The sequence below is a fragment of the Bubalus kerabau genome, chromosome 1 (genome assembly GCF_029407905.1).
Source record: "Bubalus kerabau isolate K-KA32 ecotype Philippines breed swamp buffalo chromosome 1, PCC_UOA_SB_1v2, whole genome shotgun sequence".
NCBI lineage: Eukaryota > Metazoa > Chordata > Mammalia > Artiodactyla > Bovidae > Bubalus > Bubalus kerabau.
This window is the reverse complement of record NC_073624.1, coordinates 170700080-170726411: the sequence shown is the minus strand read 5'-3', so window position 1 is coordinate 170726411 and position 26332 is coordinate 170700080. Positions and strand designations below refer to the sequence as shown.

At 39.2% G+C, this 26332-nt stretch overlaps 1 protein-coding gene across 3 annotated transcripts in view; it reads right to left on the bottom strand.

Annotated features, from left to right (window-relative positions):
- Nucleotides 1-26332, bottom strand: part of RNF130 (ring finger protein 130) — a 142840-nt gene that overhangs the window by 91896 nt on the left and 24612 nt on the right. For 2 of the 3 annotated variants that reach the window (XM_055539100.1, XM_055539106.1), the window contains exon 2: nucleotides 7835-8029. The exons of the other annotated variant lie outside the window; for it this stretch is intronic. In XM_055539100.1, the coding sequence (XP_055395075.1) occupies nucleotides 7835-8029 (195 nt within the window). The remainder of the gene's footprint in view (nucleotides 1-7834; nucleotides 8030-26332) is intronic. 3 annotated transcript variants of the gene reach the window in all.

The window sequence follows — 26332 nt, the reverse complement described above, 5'->3', positions numbered from 1 at the left end:
TTATTGGGTTGTTTGCTTTTCTGTTATTGAACTATATGAGCTGTTTGTATATTTTGGAAAGTAAGCCCTTGTCAGTTGTACCACTTGCAAATATCTTCTCCCAGTCTGTAGGCTGTCTTTTCATTTTGTTTATGGTTTCCCTTGCTGTGCAAAAGCTTGCAAATTTGATTAGGTACAAGTTTTTGATAAAAAAAAAAAATTTAATGAGTGGACAAAGAAAAGTTAAGTCCACAGGCATTCCAAGCAGCGAATATTTAAATTGAGAAGAAAACTTATGATAGCTTTTACACCAAGCACCAGCACTCCAAAGGCCTTACAATATGCTTTTTATGTTTAAAAACTTCTAAGTCTGAGAGCTCAGTGAACTGAAGAAAATGGATGGTGGTTGGTGTCAGTCAGGTTTCTCACTTTTGGAGTGGGAGTTTACAGATAAGCAAAGGGAGAAAACCACAAGGATCCATGTAATATAATGGATTAAAGTTGGAAACCTAAGTATGAACTCATTCTTAGTTTAATATAGATACAAATGGTTATATATAGAAATATTTAGTTATGTGCATATACAGATATTAGTATACACATATATATTTCCTTTCTCTGTCAACTGAGAAGGTCCAGAAACAATAAAACCTTAATAGTAACAAGTACATCTAATACCCAGAGCTTGATTTCTAGTATTATTTTCCAATAAATGAAAACTAGGGTTCCTTGGAGAAATCCTTGATTCTAGGAATGGGAAAGGAAGTATATACAAGATGAACCTGGAGCATCTTATAGCACCAGAAAAGAAGAAAATGCTCAAAACACAAAACAAAAAAAAACCCAACACTCATAGTAATGGAAGCATGTCAAAGGACACAAGAGTCAACTGAAAGAGCTCCCAATGGCCAAAGTTGGAATGTGAACAAAAAATAAGCCAAGAAATATTGTATTGTAATACAAAGTACAAAATAAATATCCATAAGTCCATTCTGATACATATAAATGACTGAATAGATCAACAGAAAAGAGACAAACCATCCATATGGAATAATTCCAAGTAAATATGTGATACTCTGCCCTAAGGAGGGGAAGCCTAACCCCCAGTGCCTGAAGTGTGGGCTGTGCACAGTGGCCTCCTACAGAGCGCTGTATAGAAGAGGGAAAGAGGAACGCTATGATGGAGAAGCCTGACCAACAGCCAGGCAGTCAAGGCAACACCAACAGTGATCACTCACACTGATAGAGCATGACAGGCGATGAGAATGACACCTTACCCCTGCGGCCTTCCTCCCTCAAACTTTTATCCTCAGTCTAATCATGAAGAAAAAGCAAACAAATCCCACTGAAGGACATTACACAAAATACCTGAACAGGAGTCCTAAAAAACTGTCATAGCCAAGAGAAGCCTAGCAGATATAATGACCAAAAGTAATGTAATATCCTGGATGGGATCCTGGAGCTCCAAAGGACATCAGATAAAAACTAAAGAAACTGGAATAAAATTGGAAGCGAAGTGAAAGTCGCTCAGTCGTGTCCAACCCTTGCGACCCCATGGACTAGACTGTAGCCTCCCAGACTCTTCTGTCCATGGGATTCTCCAGGCCAGAATACTGGAGTGGGTAGCCTTTCCCTTCTCCAGGGGATCTTCCCAGCCCAGGGATCAAACCCAGGTCTCCCACATTGCAGGCAGATTCTTTACCAGCTGAGCCACAAGGGAAGCCCAAGGATAAGCCCAACTGAATAAAATATGGACTTTAGTTAGTAATAACATACCAAGAGTTTCCCTGGTGGCTTAGTGGGTAAAGAATCTGCCTGCAGGAGACGTAAGAGACATGGATTTGATCCCTGGGTCAGGAAGATCCCCTCGAGAAGGGCAGGGCAACCTACTCTAGTATTCTTGCCTGGAGAATACCATGGACAGATGAGCCTGGTGGGCTACAGTCCATGGGGTCACCAAGTATGGGACAGGACTGAAGTGACTTAACACACACATGCATGCAATATACCAATATTGGTTCATTATTTGTTAATGAACAATTAATAACTGTTAATAATAACATGCCAATACTGGTTCACTAAGTGCAACAAATGTACCATGCTAATGTAATATGTTAATAATAAGAGAAACGGGGCAGTGTCTATGGAAATTATCTGTACTATCTTTGCAATTTTTCTGTGAATGTAAATCTGTTCTAAAAGGTTTATTTTAAAGAGTCATGCTATAAAATGGAACTTATCTGGAAAAAAAAAACAGTGACTAGAAAACAAAGAAACACTACTTTTAAAGTGCTTAAACCCAGAATTCTACATCTATGTCCTTAAAAAATGATAGCAGAAAAAGACACTTTAGGGTAAATGAATGATGAGAGAATTTGTCACAGCAGATCTGTGCTGCAAGAAATGATTTAAAAGATTATCTAGACTGAAAGGGAAATGACACTAGATATCTGTGACTATACAAAGGAAAAAAGAACACCAGAAATGCAACATATGAGTAAATAATATAAAAGCCTATCACTTTTCCCTTCATCAGTTTTTTTGTTCCCATTGGGGTCGCAAAGAGTCAGACACGACTGAACGACTGAACTGAACTGAACTGACCCTCACCAACAAGTGACTTCTTTTCATTCCTCCTCCAAAGGCTCTACAGACTTAAGAGTTTGACAGTAAGTCTTACAAGGGCAGAACAGCCCTCCTAGGGAGAGTCCATCTACAAACTCTGGGGAAGGATTTTACAGTTAAAACTATGGAGGGGTACTTCGGGCATTTAGTAGGCATGTGCCTGGGAGGCTAAACACTCTGTAAATACAAAGGACAGTTCTACAGAGCCAAGAATTTTCAGTATCCTACCTCCTGAAAAATCCGAACTGAGGAGCATTGTAAGGTATCAATTAATCTTTACCAGTCCTCTAACACATGGAGCAAGGCTGCGCCATCTTCCTTAGCAGCGGTGCCTGCGGCACTAGCTCTGAGCTTGTCCCTGTAAATCCGGTCACCGTCACATGAACAGCTAACAAGTAACAAATGCCTTCTGTCCTGTAACCTGTGAAACTGATTTCTAAGCTAGTATTCTAAACCCCATGCAGATCGTTTACATTATTTCAGCTTCCTCCTCTTCTACTGCTGGAGAGGAAAGGATAAGTACAAGCAAGATAAAATCACAAGTCAAGTGATGAGTCCAATCAATTTACTCAGGATACTGAGCCTGCAGTGTCTGAATTAGGAATACTAGAAGATAAATTGTCTTAAGTATCTAGCAGAGGGAGGGGCTCTCCACTTCCAGGGAAATAAAGGACAAGTTCAGAGCTTACAGGAATGTTTTAAAACAATCATCAGCAGTCATTTTTTAAAAGTTGTTCTTTTTCAAAAGCTACTGCTTACATATTAGTTTCAAATTTTTCTTGATAATCATGAATTTCTGAAAAAAGTATATGGATCATATGGAAGATACAGAAGAGATATTTGCAAACTCAGGCCACAGACAAAATTAAGAGTATAGTAGTATATTTAAAATGCAAACTCAATCTTTTCTGAAGTAATTAAATTCATATTCAATTAGACCCTAAAAACTAAACAGTTAAAGCAACAGTATGACTATTATTTATTTTCTTGATGGGCTTTTAAAATAAAGGAATAGATGTACATTAAGTGGCCCAAATTATGGATATTTAAAGATATTTTACAATGTATTTGTGATTTATCTTTACTTGTTTTCACAAGGTGTGATTTTTTTCCTATTCACAAAGAGAATATTCTATATTTTACAGAGTAATTTTTTTCCATTCATTGCTAGATAATATAGAGCTATATATCTTTTTTAAAAAAGAGAATATGATGCAGAAAAGGTAAAGAGCTATTTGATTGATTCTATTCAACCAGTTAAAGGAACACTAAAGAAGCATTCGATACTGCTAATTGACATAAAGATAGAAAAGTAAATTATTTGGTTAAACGTTTACCTAAATTACCTCATCTTCCTATTAAAATGAAAAAATGCTCACCGATTCTTACAGACATACAAATAAAACTATCAAAGAGCTCTCTGACTTGACAACAATTTGACACAATTTATGACTGTTAAGCAATAAAGTCTATATTAATTTTTAAAAACCAGGAAAATAAATCCTTAACTTTTATACAAATGTGCATTATTTTAAACTATGCAAGTGCCCATAACTTCCCCTTTATACTACCACATATTTGTTAACTACATTACAAAGAACTTATTCTGCCAAGTAGAGGTAACAAATAAAACCACAAATTGAGCGGTCTTTCCTGTCAATGATGTCATGGACACTGCGCCAGAAAAGATGTCCTTCAGCCACCAGATGAAGGGCATTCATTAGAACAAACAGGAATAAGCTCTTGAAACATTGTCAACATGGCAAGAAAATGAAATACTTAACAATGTGAAATTTTAAAATTAGTTATAAAATATATACTTAAATGAAATGAAAGCTTAACAAAGCTAAATATCTTCATGAAATCATTTCAATGCAACACATACTTATTTTGTTCAAGATATTTTGCTAACCATTGCAGAAAATAAAAAGACACAAACTTTAACTTAAAGAAACCCACAGTCTTCCCTCTACCGCCAGTCAAGTATACACATGATGACAACAGAAAACAAAAGGACAGTGCCGTCCAGAGGCACAAAAAAGACGCTATGAAGACTGAAGGGGCCCCAGACAGTAAACTCGCTGAGGGTGTGGCCCAGGGCTCTTTTTATCAACTCTCACCAGTTCATATTAGTTCATATTACAATGCACAGCACAAAGTGCTGTTTTTCAAATGAAGGGTGGATAACAGAATTGACATGTGAGCACGGGAGGGCTAAAACATGGATCTCCCCCTTGAGATGCGGAACTATAGGTATATTCCAGGTATCTGTGCAGGTACAGATACAGGGGGTATCTAGTTACTCTGACAGATGGGTCCTTGAACCTTATACAGAAACAGGAAGAAAGGGCTCTGTGAAGGGAGAGAGAAGCACTGCACACTAATGAGCCAGGAGAACAATGGTTCTCAGAGCACAGAGATTGTCTATGCTGCTGTCCTCCACAGCAAGGACTCATGGCCTATCAGAGAAAGAGACTGAGAGACCAAAGAGGTCTTCCTACACAGGAGGCAACGTGGCCTACATCACAGGGAGGAAGTCAGTGAAAAATCTGAGAAGGAAACCTAGCTTTCTTTTCTTTACCTATTTCTCAAAGCAAGATCTGTGGACCAGTGGCATTAGTATCACATATAAACTTATTAAAAATACAGAGTCTCAGGTTACACTCCAGACCTACTGAATCAAAATCTCCATTTTAACAAGATTCCCCGAGGATACACATATACATAAAAATCTGAGGAGTATCCCAGAGCATCTGTCTAGATGTGACATTACTGGAATGTTTGAGTTCTTTAATGGTATTAGACGGTACTAAATTTCTCTCTGAAGCATTGTCTCACGTTCTTTCTAATTTTCTGTGTATCATAAAGCCATAGTTTTGCACTATAAAGCCATTTCTTATTGCTCTTATATTACATTTGCCTTACAGAAGTTCTATATCCTAAGAATATATCCTCAAACTCTATCTAATTTTCCTTATTTGTGTTATCAGCTAAAATGTAATAAAAGAGTTACATGGTCAATAAATTTGGGAAACTGCAGGTTAATCAATTAAAACAAGTCTTTAAGACTTCTCAGAGACTTCAGTATGTTTATTAGGAGCTTCTAAAATTGAAATATTTTTCAAGCATTTTCTAAAACTTATTTCATCATTTACCTTTTTTCCTCCATGGGTCATCTATGGAACATTTCTGGATACTCTTAACATTTCAAGGAACACAGATGGAAAATCCATGTTAATTTAAAAAGAATTCTCTCCCTTTTTAAACAAAAAATCATTGAGGGAGAAAAAAAAGACAAACTTGATTCCCTCTCTTATAATCCCCAGATCTTTACATACTTAAAAGATTCTCATTCTCACTACCTCTCTAGTGGTTTTATGTAAAATAACATCACATAAAAAGAAAAATACATTCTGCTCAGTTGAATTTCTCTCTATCCATTTTTCTTTGTGTTTTCAGTAAGAAGAAAACAGCAAGGAATGATTAGGTCCAAAATTTCGAAGTTTTTTCTTCCCTCTAATACAGCTGATGAGAGCAAACTGACACCTGCTCTGAGACCTAGGCAGAAAAACCACTGTCATTTTTTTTTTGAGGATAACTGATTTACAATGCTGTGTTAGTGATCTCTGACAGTGAAAATCACACATTCTATTTTAGTTATACCTTCCTTAAAAAGTTTCAGTTTTCCTACAATGAGCACAAATTACTTTTGGAGAAAGAAAAAATATATATATTTTAATTCTAAAATGCTTAATTTGAAGGGAAGAACACAAGTTAGAGCAATAAAATTTAAATTAATCTGCATTATTCTATTAAGATATACACAAAAGTATCAATGATCTTAAATTAGGGTGAGGTCTTTGCGAGATAACTGTCTAAAATTGATAATGCAAATATTAATTATATGATTAAAGAGTTAATTCTTTAAATAAGTCATTAATCTTTAACATTTTTTATAAGTGCAGAATTAAAGTTTATCTAGGTTTCAACTAGTTGTAATAGACAGATTGGTAAACTGAGAGGTAAACACCAAAAAACCTGTGTCTAAGCCTCTCTTCTGCTGGCCCTTGCTTGCTTCAATCTCTTGGTCTGTAAGTGGGAGAGTACCTATAACATACATGGCCATGATAAGGCCATGAGGCCATGACTGTCTAAGAAAATACGTAAAAAAGGGACTCCTCTACATCATGTCACCAGAGAAACACAAATTAAAACAACCTATTACAATGACCAAAAGGAAGGAAAAAAAAAAAAACTGACAGCACTAAATGCTGGTAAGGATGTGGAGTACCAGGAAATTTTCATTTTCTGCTGCTGGAAATATATAAAGTGGTACAGCCACTCTGGAAGATAGTTTGATGGTTTCTTACAAAACTATCCTCTTACTGTACAACTCAGCAATAAGGCTCCCTAGTATTTATCCAAGGGAAATGAAAACTTATGTCCACACAAAAACCTGTACGTATGTTTATGGTGGTTTCACTCATAACTGCTCAAACCTGGAAGCAACCAAGATGTCCTTCAGTAAGTGACTTGATAAATAAACTGGGAACACCCAGAAACCGGAATATTCAGCACTCAAAAATAATGAGCTATCAAGTCATGAAAAGACATGGAGGAAACCTAAATGCATATAACTAAGTGAAAAAAGCTAGTCTGAAAAATGTCCAGATTCTGCTGGGAACCTAAAATTGCTTTAAAAAGTGAAGTCTAATAAAAACCAAAAAACTCACTGCCATATCGTGCCTGCCATATATATAGCAGTGCTCAAAAAACTGCACCACTGTTATTAAAACAAGTACATTAGAAATATCCTGTTTCCACAAAAATGAAGAAATATGGTTACTACTGTAATTAAAGTAATTACTAAGTTAGTTTCAACATTCATTTTGATAAGATAAAAGGCATGACATAATCTGGATGAATGATTCTAAATCTAAGATACTATTTTTCAAAGTTATCAAGTGAAATGTGAAATGACTAAGGATTCAGTCACAGTCAGTTCCTTAATGAGTGCAAGTCTCACAGTGTTTTACTGTCGTTATGTAAGAAAAAGTTCAACTAAAAGAAAAAAATGTATCTCAACAAACAAATGGCAATACCAAAGAAAAATATAATCCTAGAATTATGCTGGAAATGATATGGTTTCAGCAAGAGGTAGAATGCCTTCCTATAAAGCAATAATTTGCCAGAGGGAAAACAAAATCTACAACTTCCTTTTTTTGTTTACCTGGATGAGTCATGGTGACTGGCTCCTCTTTGGATTTATTATTGTAGATGACTACAGCAACTGCATTGTGGAAAGCAGCCCGTGATATTTTCTCTTTAAAGGTGCAATTTCCCCTCTGCAGCAAGGCAATCCACTGTTTGATGTTAGGAGGGACAAAGAACCGTGTTTGAGGATCACAGCCCAGATGATCAGCAACTAGACAGATGAGAAGAGGGAAAAAAAACAACCAGAGACATTAACTTTTTCCTCAAGGAAACAAAATCAATCAAGTCTTCGTCAAAGTGCTTAACTATTCTCTGGACACCATAGCACTTCAAGCAGCTTGCTCCCAGTAGAGCTATAAATACATCCACAAAGGACAACACAATGAATCCAAGTCCGTATCTGTACAGGGAGAGAGATGCTCCATTAAAACGTTACCTGTAAAGGAAATTAGAAGGGAAAGACTGTTTAACTTCACAGATTGACAAAATATAAAAGACTGATCATATCTAATGTAGGTTGGTGAAGAGAGGAGGAAGATATGACAAACAGAACCCCCAGCAATCCAAGGGATGGATCTACCCTGACTTCTGCTCATTCACTGCAGTTCAGTTCAGTTGCTCAGTCCTGTCTGACTCTTTGCCATGAGATGAACTGCACCACGCCAGGATTCCCTGTCCCTCACCAACTCCAGGAGCTTGCTCAAACTCACATCCATCAAGTTGGTGATGCCATCCAACCATCTCATCCTCTGTCATCCCCTTCTCCTCCTGCCTTCAATCTTTCCCAGTATCAGGGTCTTGTCCATTAAGTCAGTTCTTCTCATCAGATGGCCAAACTATCAAGAGTTTCAGCTTCAGCATCAGTCCTTCCCATGAATATTCAGGAATGATTTCCTTTTGGATTGACTGGTTTAATCTACTTGCAGTCCAAGGGACTCAAGAGTCTTCTCCAACACCACAGTTCAAAAGCATCAATTCTTCGGTGCTCAGCTTTCTTTATGGTCCAACTCTCACATTCATACATGACTACTGGAAAAATCATAGCTTTGACTAGATGAACCTTTGTCAGCCAAGTAATGTCTCTGCTTTTTAATATGCTGTCTAGGTTGGTCATAACTTTTCTTGCAAGGAGTAAGCGTCTTTTAACTTCATGGCTGTAGTTACCATCTGCAGTGATTTTGGAGCCCCCCAAAATAAAGTGTCACTGTTTCCACTGTTTTCCCATCTATTTGCCATAAAGTGATGGGATCAGATGCCATGATCTTGTTTTCTGAATGTTGAGTTTTAAGCCATCTTTTTCACTCTCCTCTTTCACTTTCATCAAGAGGCTCTGTAATTCCTCTTTACTTTTCTGCCATAAGGGTGGTGTCATCTGCATATCTGAGGTTATTGATATTTCTCGCAGCAATCTTATTCCAGCTTGTGTTTCATCCAGCCCAGCATTTCACATGATGTACACTGCATATAAGTTAAATACGCAGGGTGACCATATACAGCCTTGACCTACTCTTTTCCCAATTTGGAACCAGTCTGTTGTTGTGTGTCCTGTTCTAACTGTTGCTTCCTGACCTGCATACAGATTTCTCAAGAGGCAGGTCAGGTGGTCTGGTATTCCCATCTCTTTAAGAATTTTCTACAGTTTGTTGTGATTCACACAGTCAAAGACTTTGGCATAGTCAATAAAGCAGAAATAGATGTTCTTCTGGAACTCTCTTGCTTTTTTGATGATCCAACGGATGTTGGCAATTTGACCTCTGGTTCCTATGCCTTTTCTAAATCCAGCTTGAACATCTGGAAGTTCACGGTTCACATACTGTTGTAGCCTGGCTTGGAGAATTTTGAGCATTACTTTGCTAGCATGTGAGATGAGTACAATTGTGCGGTAGTTTGAGCATTCTTTGGCATTGCCTTTCTTTGGGATTGAAATGAAATCAGACCTTTTCCAGTCCTGTGGCCACTGCTGAGTTTTCCAAATTTGCTGCTATATTGAGTACAACACTCTCACAGCATCATCTTTTAGGATTTGAAAGAGCTCAACGGGAATTTCATCACCTCCACTAGCTTTGTTTGTAATGATGCTTCCTAAGGCCCACTTGACTTCATCTGGCTTTAGGTGAGTGAGCACACCATTGTGGTTAGCTGGGTGATGAAGATCTTTTTTTGTATAGATCTTCTGTGTATTCTTGCCACCTCTTCTTAATATCTTCTGCTTCTGTTAGGTCCATACCATTTCTGTCCTTTATTGTGCCCATCTTTGCATGAAATATTCCCTTGGTATATCTAATTTTCTTGAAGAGATCTCTAGCCTTTCCCATTATGTTGCCTTCCTCTATTTCTTTGCATTACTTATCTCCTGATCCCCATCTCCACCATCACCACAAGGAGACTGATTTTGCTTGGCGTAAATGAGAAAGCAAACTTTCGGTTCAGTTACTAACAGTCTTGTTAAAATTCAAGTATCCTTGAACAAATTTCTCAGTAAGTGTCAAAGAAAATTAGAAAAGTTCAGGTCTGCATTTGAAAGTTTAAATTAGTTAAAGTAACATGTGAAGTGAAAGTCGCTCAGTTGTGTCTGACTCTGTGACCCCAAATTCTCCAGGCCAGAATACTGGAGTGGGTAGCCTTTCCCTTCTCAAGGGGATCTTCCCAGCCCAGGGATCGAACCCAGGTCTCCCGCACTGCAGGCGAATTCCTTACCAGCTGAGCCACAAGGGAAGCCCAAGAGTCTTGGAGTGGGTAGCCTCCAGCAGATCTTCCCAACCCAGGAATGGAACCAGGGTCTCCTGCATTGCAGGAGGATTCTTTACCAACTGAACTATCACGGAAAATAACATGAAACTAGAATAAATATTCCTTTACTTTATGTGCTGTGTTAAGCTGCTTCAGTTGTGTCCGACTCTGTGTGACCCTATGGACTGCAGCCTGCCAGGCTCCTCGGTCTATGGGATTATCCAGGGAAGAATATTGGAGTGGGCTACCGTGCCCTTCTCCAGGGGATCTTTTCCACCCAGGGATCGAACCCACGTCTTCTGTGGCTCCCACATTGTAGGTGGATTCTCTACTGCTGAGTCACCAGGAAAGCCTCATCTAATTTATATTTATGGGCAAACATTTCTCTATAGTTTCATATTAGGATACATATATTAACTTATTATAGCTACTTGTCTAACAAGATACACAAAGACACTGAAACTATCCACTGGGACAATAAATTACATGGTCATTGTCCTAGATTTGGAGGGAAGTTTTTTCAAGTACATTTAAATTTGTCAGGGGAAGTTGATCAATTTTTGATTCTGCAAACATGGGAATTATACCTCTGGCACTCTGCCTATCTTAAAAAGCTGTCCCTGGCTGCTCTTTCCATTCTCATCCTTACTTTTATAGCAGGTTAAAATGAAAAGGGAAGGGCAGTTCAGAAGGAGGAAGAAAATCACAAACATTTATTTTGAAGACATGCAGTGCCAGAGAACGGTGTGCCCTAGTCTTCCTGGAATTGGCACTTCCAGTACTTTGAGGGCTGAGAGGGAGGGAAGGAAAGGAGCGCAGCACAAATGGGTAACACTAGAAGGAAATAAACAATGAAAAATTAAACATTAAACAGATGAGGTGTATAATAAGACAACACCAGGGGGGAAATGGTTGCTGTCTATGCCCCGGAAGCACACTGCTTAGCAAAAGAAATGAAATGTTCACACTACTTAGAGAAAACGTAGAATGTAGAGATGTCACTAACTTCAGAGAAATGCTACATCTATCATTCCCTCCTAAATAATCAGATCAGATCAGTCGCTCAGTCGTGTCCGACTCTTTGCAACCCCATGAATCGCAGCACGCCAGGCCTCTCTGTCCATCACCAACTCCCGGAGTTCATTCAGACTCACGTCCATTGAGTCAGTGATGCCATCCAGCCATCTCATCCTCTGTCGTCCCCTTCTCCTCTTGCCCCCAATCCCTCCCAGCATCAGGGTCTTTTCCAATGAGTCAACTCTTCGCATGAGGTGGCCAAAGTACTGGAGTTTCAGCTTTAGCATCATTCCTTCCAAAGAAATCCCAGGGCTGATCTCCTTCAGAATGGACTGGTTGGATCTCCTTGCAGTCCAAGGGCCTCTCAAGAGTCTTCTTAAATAATAGCTTTCCCTAAATTCTTTTATTATCCTGGTGATGAACAGCAATGAGAGCATATTTGTTACTACAGATCTCCTAATACATAGTTAAGTGGGAGACAGATGATTTCACAAGTTGTCGTGATTGACACTGTTGACAACTATGACTCACCTTTTCCTGAAACAGTCTCTACACTCTGAAACTTAAGTCCTTTCTCAGTCAAACAGAGAGAAAAAGGTTATGTCATGATTTTGTGTGTGTAAGTTTCTCGGCTGTGTCTGACTCTTCGTGACCCCATGAACTATAGCCCGCCAGGCTCCTCTGTCCATATGTCCATAAGATTCTCCAGGCAAGAATACTGGAGTGGGTTGCAGTTTCGTTTTCCAGGGGATCTTCCCAACCCAGGTCTCCTGCATTGCCGGCCGTATTTTTACAGTCTGAGCCACCAGGGAAGCCCTATGTCATGATTTTAATAGTCAACTTTTGAAAGACACAAAAAATCATGAAACTCTGAAATTCTGAAACAGATATTACTTTCAGTAATAATGTCTGTTTCATAGATAATTATCATGCTTTAAAATATAAGCATTTAGTCAATGTGTTATGATAACCTCACTGTCTTGGGAAAATTTTCAAGAATACCTAGAGATCTGTATGCTTGTCTTCTATGAAACACAGGGATTTTCCACACAGATGTATGTGAGGTCTATCCACAACCCAGTAGCACACCTCCACCCCATTTTCCTAGCTCCAAATAGCTACCACTTCCATTTCATTCTTTCTCCCTGATGCTTTGACAGTATCATTGTCCACGTAGAAGAACAGCAGTTCTCTAATAAGTCACAAAGTCTAAGACTGAAAAGACACACCAAGGGGTACAACAAAAGAGCAAAATTTATGAAACATACTGAAGGAAAAATTAAAAATCCTCTTAAGGAATCCCCACCCACTAAGAACAGAGTCTATGAACAACTCCATCATCAATACAAATTCCAACAACAGATTGTATGTGGAAAAGAAGTTTCCTGTTCCCCTAAATTTATCCAAATCATTGTTCACTAAGAGTCTTTGAAAACCTTTATATCAATAAAAACATAGTAAGAAATTCAAGTTCTTATTTAACAGATTTTATCTGCTCTTGGCTGCACTGGGTCTCTGTTGCTGGTGTGCTCGGACTTTCTCAAATTGCAGAGTGGGGGCTACTCTCCAGTTGTGGTATGCGGGCTTCTCACTGCAGTGGTTCTTCTTGTTGCAGAGCACGGGCTCAGGTGGTTGTAGCATGCAGGCTCTAACTGCCCCTCGACCTGTGGGATCTGCCTGAACCAGGGATCAAACCCATGTCCTCTGCATTGGCAGGGGGATTCTTAACCACTGGACCACCAATGAAGTGAAAGTTGCTCAGTCATGTCCAACTCTTTGCAACCCCATGGACTATACAGTCCATGGAATTCTCCAGGCCAGAATACTGGAGTGGGTAGCCTTTCCCTTCTCTGGAGATCTTCCCAACCCACGGATCAAACCCAGGTCTCCCACACTGCAGGCGGATTCTTTACCAGCTGAGCCACCAGGGAAGTCCCTAAATTCACGTTCTTGTTCAAGGAAGTAGTCACCATTATTCAGAAAAAAAAAAATAAGGGATTTTTATAATCACTTAGTACCATGGTATGCTTATCTATGCTTGGCTTTAATTAACAAATAACTTGAACAATGAAAATAATGTCAACAGCTCTACAACACAACTTCTCAAGTGGACTGATGACTGACTGGCACTACTCCAGAATTTAATCCGTTATTTATACTTGAAGTAATTTATTAAGTAAAGACAAGCAGTAGTATGGCATAAAATATCTATGAACCACTAAATTTACTTCCACTAAAAATCATAATGAAAATGTGAAATTATAGGTGATATAAAATGATAAAGTATTTTACAATTTTATTTGTCAAATATATCTCAGTAAATTTGGAAAACATTTTTACATTATTGAGAAACTTAACTTCAATTTTTTTTCTGTATGGACTTTCCTGTTGAGCCCAGAAATAGTAATGAGACTAATTATTCCTTAACAAGAACCAAACAATTCTGGACAGGAACAATTATGGAATACTCACTTCAACGAATATTAACTTAAATGCTCAGTAACATACCAAATACCAGAGAGAAATACAACAGAACCAAACACCTTGGTCTTTAATGTTAAAGCACCACTAAATGGATTGAAGATGCATGCCTGGCACAGAAATTAAATATCAACAAAGTAGTTAAAAATGCCAATGCAGAGAGCTTACAAATTTAGGAAAGGAAAAGAGCAACATAATGGTCTAAGTTTAGTGGAAGTTGGAAGCTAAAACACTTGAAAACTGTTCAAGCAGAAAGGGGAGGGACACAAGCGACCAGCATAAACACACAGAACAAAGACTTAACAGTGTCTCTTAAACGTCTTGTGAATATCAAACAAATTTTATTTATTTTTGGCTGCACTGGGTCTTTGTTGCTGGTGTACATGGGAGCACAAATTGAGCACAAATTCTCTCAAACTGCGGAGAGCAGAGGCTACTCTAATATCTGCCCTTCAATGATATACTGAAAGGCAGATATTAAATATTTGAATATTTAAAGTAGGCTGTGAGTAGATAAGTAAATAAATACTCTCTTCCCCACCTCAGAGCGGCCTAAAGTTCTCCACGTTGATTAGTTTCACTCCCATTTCTTAAAACTGCAACCACCCCATCTGCCAAGTAGTGATATCCACATTGTTGTGTGGGTGATGCTTCCTCCTGCGTCCTGAGAACTTGCAAGAGCCATGTGGGCCTAGGGATGGGCAGCTGCTGGAATCCTTAGGTACACAGCGCAGGTGCCCCGGCGAGACTCTAGCTTCCAGAGAATGCGTGTCTTGTTTCCTCCACCTTAAAGGCCAATCCCACTACTCCTCTGCTGACCACCTTCTAAGCCTCAGAGCTGTGCTAAAGTATCTTCTCCAAAAAGCCTTCCCAATTTCCTAATGCTGAGTTGGGTGTTTTATTCATGTTCCCATGGTACCCTGAGATTCCATTTATTTTAGCATTTATCACACTCTGGGTCTCCTGGAACGTGAGATCTAGCATCTTTTTCAGTATCTCTGGCATACAGCAGACACTTAACTCACGTCATGACGGGAGCAAGAGAAGAACAGAGGGAGATTAAGCAAGACCTGATATAAAGAAAAAGCTTGTGCCAAAGACCACTCTGTTTCATGTGGTAATGTTCTGACAGGGGTAACATTCTATCAGTTGTTTTCTGTAAAAGAAGTAAAAATAAAAATGGACCTAACTAGCTACCCTAAATTTAGATGTTTCCATTTTCACTATTTTCACATTAGATTATAATTTATTTAATCTTTAGATTTTTTACTTCTTGTCTTTATTTTCAATGTTGAATTTAATTTTATGATTCAAATAAAAAATACAATTCTTTACTTTTGTTCCCAACTTTTTAGAAAATTGAAGTGTAATTGATTTATAATGTTGGATTAGTTTCAGATGTACAGCAAAGTGATTCAGCTAGATATATGTGTGAGAGTGTGTGTGTGTGTGTGTGCGTGTGCGTGTGTGTATGTGTGTATATATTCTTCTACAGATTATTTTCCACTAAAGGTTATAATAATGTGTGGCACAGGAGCGGCAGCTGCACGGCGCAGCGGCCGAGATGAACTACCCCACGTCCAAGGTCAGGAGCAGTGGCTGCACTTTGCTGGAGCAGCCATGGAGAGATATTCCACGTCCAAGGTAAGAAAAACCCAAGTAAGACAGTAGGCGCTGAGAGAGGGTGTCAGAGGGCAGACAGACTGACACCACTATCCCAGACAACTACCCAATCTGATCACATGGACCACAGCCTTGTCTAACTCAATGAAGCTAAGCCATGCCGTGTGGGGAATCAAGCTGGAATCAAGATTTCTGGGCAAAATATCAATAACTTCAGATATGTAGATGACAACACCCTTATGGCAGAAAGTGAAGAAGAACTGAAGAGCCTCTTGATGAAACTGAAAGAGGAGCGTGAAAAGGTTGACTTAAAGCTCAACACTCAGAAAACTAAGATCATGTCATCCGGTCCCATCACTTCATGGCAAATAGATGGGAAAGAGTGGAAACAGTGGCAGACTTTATTTTTTTGGGATCCAAAATCACTGCAGATGGTGACTGCAGCCATGAAATTAAAAGACGCTTGCTCCTTGGAAGAAAAGTTATGACCAACCTAGACAGCATATTAAAAAGCAGATACATTACTTTGCCGACAGAGGTCTGTCTAGTCAAGGTTATGGTTTTTCCAGTAGTCATATATGGATGTGAGAGTTGGACTACAAAGAAAGCTGAGCGCTGAAAAATTGATGCTTTTGAACTGTGGTATTGGAAAAGACTCTTAAGAGTTCCTTGGACTGCTAGGAGATCCAACCAGCCCATCCTATAGGAAATCAGTCCTGAATATTCATTGGAAGGACTGATGCTGAAGCTGAGGCTCCAATACTTTGGCCACCTGATGTGAAGAGCTGACTCATTTGAAAAGACCCTGATGCTGGGAAAGATTGAGGCAGGAGAAGGGGACGATGGAGGATGAGATAGTTGGATGGAATTACAGACTTGATGGACATGGGTTTGGGTGGACTCTGGGAGTTGGTGATGGACCAGGAGGCCTGGTGTGCTGTGGTTCATGGGGTTGCAAAGAGTCGGACACGACTGAGGGACTAAACTGAACTGGTAGGTTATTAAAAGATACCGAATAGCGTTCCCTGTGCTACGCAGTAGTCCTTGTTGTTTATTTTATATACAGCAGTGTCACCTGTTCATCCCAAATTTATCCCTCCCCCTTTCCCCTTTGGTAACCACAGGACTGTTTTTCACCCAACTTCTTAATTTTATACATTTAGCTACTGGACTTAAGTAGCTAGCTTTCATCCCTTCATTACTTCCATGGATAAACTTACTATTTCTAATTTTCACTCGAATCTAATTTATTTTTCAGTTGGAGACTAATTGCCTTACAGAGTCTGTTGTTTCCTGTCAAACCTGCACCATCTTGTTATCACTCGTCTTCATCAGTTGTTTAGTCTCTGAAACACTGAAAATGCTTACTCTTTTTAATTTTCTGTTAACTTATGTGTAAATTTTAATTTTTGCCTAATCTTGTATCTAGTTTTTTAAATCCCTCCCCCAATACTTCTGTTATATATATATTTTTTTCTGGTAGGATTTGTTATCATAATGGCCTGCAGAAACAACTTGGACCCTAGCCCTTCCTGTTTTCTCAGGAACCTTGTATCAATGATCATTCCCCATCTTTTTTCCTCTCATTTAAACCTGTTTGTTTCTTCCATCGTAAAAATAAAGGAGAAGAAAGAACAGTATCTCAAAAGACTCCCCTTTACTGCTACTGTTCTCAAGAGCTATCTGTACCTGTGATTCTCATCTCTTCAGTGTCCACCCACTTCTCACCACATTTTAAAAGCCTGTATTTACTTGGCTGCTGTCGGCTCTTTGTTGCACCATGTGGGATCTCTTCCTGTGGCGTGTGGATTCTCTGGCTGTGGAGCGTGGGCTCAGTAGTTGCAGCAAGCTGGCTCTGGAGCACACAGGTTCAGTAACTGCAGTGCACAGGCTTGGCTGCCCCGCAGCGTGTGAGACCTTAGACCCCACACCAGGGACTGGACTCACGTACCGTGCACTGCACGGCAGATTCTCAACCAGTGGGCCACAAGACAAGTCCCTCCTCATGACATTTTAATCTCTGCATTCAGTCACTCCACTAAAAGTGCTCTGAAAAGGCATCAATAACCTCAGCACTGCTAAAACCTAAGACATGTGTGATTCTCTTCCAAACTGACCTGACAGCTACAAGTGTCCCAGCTGAGCACTCTATACTCTCTTGGCTTCCAAGACCCCCATCCTCCTGATTCTCCACTTCCTCCTTTTCTTTCACAGCCCTCCTTGCTAACCTTCTTTACTGACTCCTCTCCCTCCACGTGTGCACTCAAACCACTTGGAGGTCTAAGACCCTCTGCGGCTAGAATTCTCTCTACATTGCTGGTAGGCTTTTTTCTTACTGGAGCAACAATGCTTACTAACATTTCATGCCAATCAGCTCTTTCCTGAGAAACTATTTTTCAAATTTTACTTATACAAATCCAGTTTCCAATATATACAACTAAGTCAGAATGCTAAGACTCAGAAGAGGAATATGGATAATTACACATAGGAAGGAGATTCATTCCCTCTCATTCCAAGCAGACTGGTCCTGCCTTGATGACCTAACATTCTTGAATGTCTTTGCTGGTTCACATGGAAGGAGGCATGGGAGAGCATCTGTAGGCAGGTCTATGGACAGTCACTTTTTAATTTATTTCTTTCCACTCTACTTTGCCCCGGCTTCAGGCAAGGCCAAGGGATCACTTTGAGGTTTCAAATGGATGCTATAAGTTGCCAAAAATACCTACCGCCAAATGAAAACCAGAAACAGAAACCTAATTTAATTTGGTCATCACCTCTACACAGTCACGTGCTTTACGTGACACCTACTGGAGCCCAAACTTTGGGAGGTAGACAGACAATCTAAGATTTATCACACAGAAGTTACATTACATATGAATGAGAGGACTTCTCTCTGCTTTCCACAGGATGTGAGTAATAGAACATATGAGTCAAGTTTTTGCTGACAGTCATTTTATGATAGAGAAGGGGAAATCTTAGGATAAAGTTAAAGCTATTAATCGGAGAAGGCAATGGCAACCCACTCCAGTACTCTTGCCTGGAAAATTCCATGGACAAAGGAGCCTGGTGGGCTGCAGTCCATGGGGTCGCTAAGAGTCCGGCACGACTGAGTGACTTCACTTTCACTTTGCACTTTCATGCATCGGAGAAGGAAATGGCAACCCACTCCAGTGTTCTTGCCTGGAGAATCCCAGGGACGGAGGAGCCTAGTGGGCTGCCATCTATGGGTCGCACAGAGTCAGACACGACTGAAGCAACTTAGCAGCAACAGCAGCAGCAAAGCTATTAATACAATGGCAAAGGGACAATGAAAGGGACAAGATCCTTGGGAACACTGCTGAGTGCTGAATTCCTGGACCATGAAAGCTGCTCTACCTTGGAGCTTCTGGTTCTGACACAGGATTAATATCTTCCTTATTTAAATCAACTTAAGCAGGAATTTGTCACTTGGAGCACTCACATTTCTCAGGTGAGTCAAGCAGCAATGAGGGGCTCTCTTAATCCACCAGGATCCACATTTGGCAACTCAAGCCCATCAAGAAGATCAAACCTAAGAAGAAAGCTTCCTGGAAAAGTCCTCTGACACAGAGAGGCAGCTGTGATGCCAATCTTTTGCCATCCTCCCTGACCTGAGAGGAGGGGTAACTATCCAGGAGAGGACAGCTTTACCCAAAGATTAACATCTAGGGCAAGAGATCTCTCTAAGGATCCAAAGTAGAATCCAAGAGGCCAGGGAAATCATCTATAAACACTAAATGAAATTTGGCTTTTTCTTCATCTGTGAATGCAGACATTTAATCAATGTCTCCATCTTCTTCTTAAATAACACAAGGCTCTTAAAAGGCTTCTATGACAAAGTACTATAAACTTGATGTTTGTTTAAACAACAGGAATTTATTATTCTCTCACAATTCTGAAGTTAGAAGTGTTAAATCAAGATTGCTGGCAGGGCCATCTTTCTACTGAAGGTCCTAGTGAAGAACCCTTCCTTGCCTGCTCTAGCTTCAGGCAGCTCCACGTGACCTTGGTTTGCGGCTGCAGCTCCAACCTTTGCTTTCACGTGGCCTTCTCCTCTGTGTCTGTCCCTTCACTTCTGTCTCTTACAAACACACTTCTCATTGGATTTAGGACCTATCTACGCTGTCAAGGATGATCTCATCTAAGGATCTTTATTAATGACAACTGCAAAGGCTTTTTCCCCCCCAAATAATGTTTCCACATTCACATGTTCCAGGGATCAGACATGAATGTATCTTCTGGGGGACTACCTTTCACCCCCCTTTAGAAAGCAACTCCAACCATCACCTTTCACCTTATGCATAACTGTCCACTATACAGTTCCACCTTGCTTTAATTATCCCCTCTCTAATAGTCCGTGCTTCATACAGTCAATGTTTGTTAAACTTTACCTACAGATGCCTGTCCATTCTTACATTAGTCAAGGTTCTCCAGAGAAGCAGACCAGTAAGATATGTGCGTATATAAAGAGATTTATTTCATAAGGAACTGGCTCACGCAATTATGGAGGCTAACGAGTCCCATAAAGGAGGCTAACAAGGACTATAAAGAAAGCTGAGCACTGAAGAATTGATGCTTTTGAGTTGTGGTGTTGAGAGAAGGCTCTTGAGTGTCCCTTGGACAGCAAGGAGATCAAACCATCCTAAAGGAAATCTGTCCTGAATATTCACTGGAAGGACTGATGCTGAAGCTGCAGCTCCAATACTTCAGCCACCTGATGCGAAGAACTGACTCCTTAGAAAAGACCCTGATGCTGGGAAAGACTGAAGGCAAGAGGAGGAGGGGACGACAGAGGATGAGATGGTTGGATGGCATCACTGACTCAATGGACATGACTTTGAGCAATCTCTGGGAGTTGGTGATGGACAGGGAAGCCTGGTATACTGCAGTCCAGGGGATCTCAAAGAATCAGACATGACTGAGCAACTGAACTGAACAAGTCCCAGGATCTGCAGGTTAAGTCAGTAAGTTGGAGAGTTGATGGTGGAGTTCCAGTCCAAAGCTGGCAAGGTGCGCTGATGTTTCAGTTTAACTCCGAGGGCAGGAAAAAGCCAACGACGAGTTTGAAGGCAGTCAGGCAAGAAGAAACTTACTTATTTGAAGGATAATCACCGCCTTTGTTTCATCCAAGCCTTCAACTGATTGGATGATGCCCAACCACAACAGGGAGAGCAATCTGCTTTAATCTGCCTTATTCAATCTACCAATTTATATGTTTTTCTCACCTAAAAACACCCTAACAGAAACACTCAGAATGATGTTGACTAAATACCTGGGAACCTTGTGGCCCTGTGAAGGTGACACATAAAATTAACCACCACAGTTATTCGTATCTCACTTCTGTGCTTCCTCCTTCTTACTTATTCTACATATTTTAGAAGTTCTTTCAATGAAGATCTGTTAAGGATAAACTTGCTTTTCATGGTAAACGTGTCTTTACATATCTGAAAACTTCTTTTACTTTCTCTCATCTTTGAATAATAAATTAAGGTAAAAAGTCTAGATTTTATTGTTCTGTTAGCACACTAAAGGTAATATTCCACTGTCTTCTGCTTCTTATACTGAGAGGAGCTGAAAAGAACATTTTAACCGTGTAGGTTCTCAAATGTTACCCACCTACTTTTTACTTTCAAATCTAGTATTTTTAAGAAGCAAAATAGATGTGTTTCTTATTTTTCTATTAACTGTCAATTTTTACTTTTGGTTTTATTCTGAAGAAACAAACTTTTACAATAAATTACAATCTTTTCATACAGAATTTTAAAGGAAAAGAAAACAATAAAATATCTTCTGTACACCTAGAGTGCTGGATATATCCATCAGCATTGCAGAAAAGATCACATATAGCTGAACAGTCAGCAAGTTTGTCAATAGCCATCCATTATCATTACTTAGTTACTGTAGATCTCAAATGGATTTTGATTATTTTTCACATCCTCAGAAATTATATATATATCTGTTGGATGTTCTCCATGACATAATAAAAAGCATCTTAAAGTAATTTTAAATGATGGCTAATACAAATCAACCTGGAAAGTCATGTTCAGAAACAATTTTTATTACAACTGATGTAACAAATACTTCATGTAATAGAGATGCTGTAAATCAAAATAACTAAAAAACCACTGCAAGGTAAAATAATGGTATCACAGTACAACATACAGAAATGCTAATTATTTTATCCATCAGATCAGGTCAGATCAGATCAGTCGCTCAGTCGTGTCCGACTCTTTGCAACCCCATGAATCGCAGCACACCAGGCCTCCCTGTCCATCACCAACTCCCAGAGTTCACCCAGACTCACATCCATTGAGTCAGTGATGCCATCCAGCCATCTCATCCTCTGTCGTCCCCTTCTCCTCCTGCCCCCAATCCCTCCCAGCATCAGAGTCTTTTCCAATGAGTCAACTCTTCGCATGAGGTGGCTAAAGTACTGGAGTTTCAGCTTTAGCATCATTCCTTCCAAAGAAATCCCAGGGCTGATCTCCTTCAGAATGGACTGGTTGGATCTCCTTGCAGTCCAAGGGACTCTCAAGATTCTTCTCCAACACCACAGTTTAAAAGCATCAATTCTTCGGCGATCACTCCCCATTCCACAAAGGCATTAGAGCACTGAGTACAACTCTTTCTGAGGCTTTCTTTTCTGCTAGCTCCTATCCATCACATTTTCCTCCGAGCTCTCTGACCACTCTTTCGCATTTTTCCATTGCTAGTCTCTCAGCAGCTGTGTTCACTAAGGCTCTGCCCCAGGCCGTCTTTTCTCAGTGGGTCCATTTACATGGCTTCAATTATCACCTATAAGTAGATAATGCTTAATTCTAAATCTCTCTTGAGCTTTAGTCTTTAATTTTCAACTGCTTGCTAGATATTTCTCCATGAATACGGAGTATCTCAAACTCTTCCCACATCAAATGTGATCATTCTACATAGAATTCCTTACTGAGAGTATCATCAATAAGACTGTTAAACATGTAAGGTGGAAATTTTCATTGCATTCCTGAAAACAGGTAAGTGGCTATAAAGAGATCCGCTCAATCAGTAGTGTTCAATTTTCCTGGCTGCCATCAGGAACCAGCTAGACAACCTCATTGTCACTAAATCCTGCTGATGTACAGAGAGATGTAAGAACACCACTGAAGGCCCAAAGGAGTGTATGAAGGCACGACTCCCCACTCCAGCTTTACTGAGGTATAATTAATAAAATAATTAAGACAACTATTAATAAAAACTATATCTATTTAGGGCTTCCCTGGTGGCTCAGATAGTAAAGAATCTGCCTGCAATACAGAAGACCTGGGTTCGATCCCTGGGTTGCGAAGAGCCCCTGGAGGAGGGCATGGCAACCCTCTAGTATTCTTGTCTGGAAAATTCCCATGGATAGAGGAGCCTGGTGGGCTACAGTCCATGGGGTCACAAAGAGTTGGACACGACTGAGCAACAAAGCAAGTATATATTTAAGATGGTGATTTGATATACCTATACACTGTGAAATGATTACAGTCAAGTCAATTAACATATTCATTACCTCATATAGTTAGTTACTTTTATTTTTTGGTGTGTGGTGAGAACACTGATGACCTACTATTTTACCAAATTTCAGGTATACACTGCAGCATTATTAACTATAGTCACCATGCTATATATGAGATTTCCCCAAAACATTCATTTTATAACTCAAAGTAAACACTGAAAGACATTATCACTTCTTGGGCAGAAAAGTAAAAGATGTAGGAGCACTCCTATTTTATTTATCATTTCTTGTTTCTGGTACTAATACTTTTAGTACTAGTGGCTCTGACAAAATGACAGTGTTGAAAAAGACTGGGCTATCTGAAACACATTTTCAAATGTTATAATCATGCATTCAACAACACAGTAAAAGAGTAATACACTGTGATCAAGTGAGATTTATTCCAGGGATGCAAGGATGCTTCAACATCCAAGAATCAATGTGATATACCACATTAACAAGAAGAATAAAAATCATATGATCATCACCATAGATGCAGAGAAGCATGTGATAAAATTAAGCATCATTTATGATAAAAAACCTCTCAACAAAGTAAAATGGGTAGAGAGGGAATGTACCTCAACATAATGACAAGCCCACAGTTGACATCATACTCAACAGTGAAAACCTAAAAGTTCTTCCTCTAAGATTAGGAAAAGACAAGGATACCTATTTTGCTACATTTATGCAACACAGTACTGGAAGTTCTAGCTGTAACAATCAGGCAAGAAAAATAAATAAAAGGCATCCAAGTCTGAAAGGAAGTAAAACTGTTTCTATTTGTAGCTGTATGTGTTAAGTCGTTCAGTTGTGTCCAACTCTTTGCAACCCCATGGACTGTAGCCCATCAAGCTCTTCTGTCCATGGAATTTTCCAGGCAAGAATACTGAATGGGTTGCCATTTCCTCCTCCAGGGGATCTTCCCAACCCAAGGATTGAACCTGGGTCTCCTGCATTGCAGGCAAACTGTTTACCATCAGAGCCACCAGGGAAGCCCAATAAGATACTATCTGTAGATAACATGATATTGTATTTATAGAAAACCCCAAAGATTCCATGAAAAACTGCCTGAACTAATAAATTCAATAAAATTGCAGGACATAAAGTCAATATATGTAAATCAGTTGTGTTTGTGTTCTATATAGATAACAAACTACCAGAAAGAGAAATTAAGAAAACAGTCCCATTTTAGCTGCATCAAAAAGAATTAAATACCTAGGAATAAAACTAATCACAGAGGTGAAAGATCCAAACAATGAAAACTATAAGACACCAATGAAAGAAACTGAAAAAGACACAAATAAATGAAAAGATATTCTATGCTCATAGTTTGGAAGATTTAATATTGTTAAAATGTCCATTTTACCCAAAGCAATCTACAGATTCAATGTGATTTCTATAAAAAGTTCAATGACATTTCCCACAGAAACAGAACAAATAATCCTGTAATTTGTATGAGATCATAAAATATTACAAATAGACAAAGCAATCTTGAAGAAGAAGAAGAAAGCTAGACACACCATGCTTCCTAATTTCAAACTGTATTATAAAGCTATAGTAATCAAAATAGTATGATACTGGCATAAAAACAGACACACATCAATGGAACAGAAAAGCAAACAAGAATATACAAAAGAGAAAGAAAAGCTTTGGAAAAACTGGACAGCTACATGCAAAAGATGAAAACTGGACCACTACCTTACAACATACACAAAAACAAGTCAAAATGGATTAAAGATCTGAATATAAGACCTGAAACCATAAAACTCCTAGAAGAATACACAGGAAGTAAGCTCCCTGACATTAGTCTTGGCAATGAGTTTTTGGATTTGACACCAAAAGCAAAGGCAACAAAACCAAAAATACACAATTGGGAACACATCAAACTAAAAAGCATCTGCTCAGCAAATGATCCCGTCAACAAAATTAAAAGGCAACCTAAGGAAAGAGAGAAAATATCTGCAGTTCATACATCTGATATGGGGTGAATATGCGAAATATATTAAGAACTCATACAATTCAATTATCTAGGGTCCTTGTTTCATGCAAATTTCTATTTACATAGTTTCCACTATTCCTTACATTTCACAGGAGCTAGCTAAGTGTATGATGAGATTGTTGTTATCCCTTGAATTAATGATGAGTTAAAAAAAATGATTCATTCTCATGGTAAAAAAAAAAAAATGGGCGAGAAACAGTCTCACACTAACAAGAGAAGTATTTGTCCAGACGCTGACTGACCACTGATCAAAGGGCTTTAAGCAAAACTTCTGAGGAAGGACCTAGGAGAACATACAAAAAAAATCATGAAATCAATCATGACAAAAAATATAAGTAATGACGAAAGAATGACTTGTCATTACTTTGGTTCACAAACACCTCAGGTTAAGAAAACTCCACACTTCTCTCATTGTTTTCTCACGTGAATAGCTTCTCACCATGGTGCTTTTCTTCCTAATTGTCCTCCACAGGTATTGATATCATGATTTTTTTTTTTTTCATCTTCTCCTACCTCCTTCCTCAGCAGTTAGTGTGAATGGGCTTCCTTGGTGGCTCAGACAGTAAAGAATACACCTGCAATGTGGGAAACCTGGGTTCAATCCCTGGGTCGGGTAAATCCCCTGGAGGAGGGCATGGCAACTCACTCCAGTATTCTTGCCTGGAGAATCCCCAGGGAAAGAGGAGTTTGGCAGGCTACAGTCCATGGGGTCACAAAGAATCCGACAAGACTGAGTGACTAAGCACACAGCACGACAAAAATATTAAAGTTTATCCTAAATATACAAAATAATCGATGAGATTTGTTTAAGTGGGTCTCAAGACTGGCTGATAATAATAAAAAAGAATATTTTACCTAAGAAACTATTATTCAGAGGAAAAAAAGGAAAAGCAGTTATATCAAGATAGAGTACATCCTTGAAGAAAATCCAAGTGAAAAGAAGAACTCAGAACATGTCTGAGAGATAGAAATGACACTTTGATGGGGGCAATACACCAAGGTCAACTGGCCAAATGGAGTAAATATGAAAGTTCATTATAGATCACAAAAGTGTCAGACAAGATAAGAGTACTGACAGTGGTTCAAATCATCTACAGAAATCTCCTTCAGCTAAAAGCAGGATATCTTAACAGTTC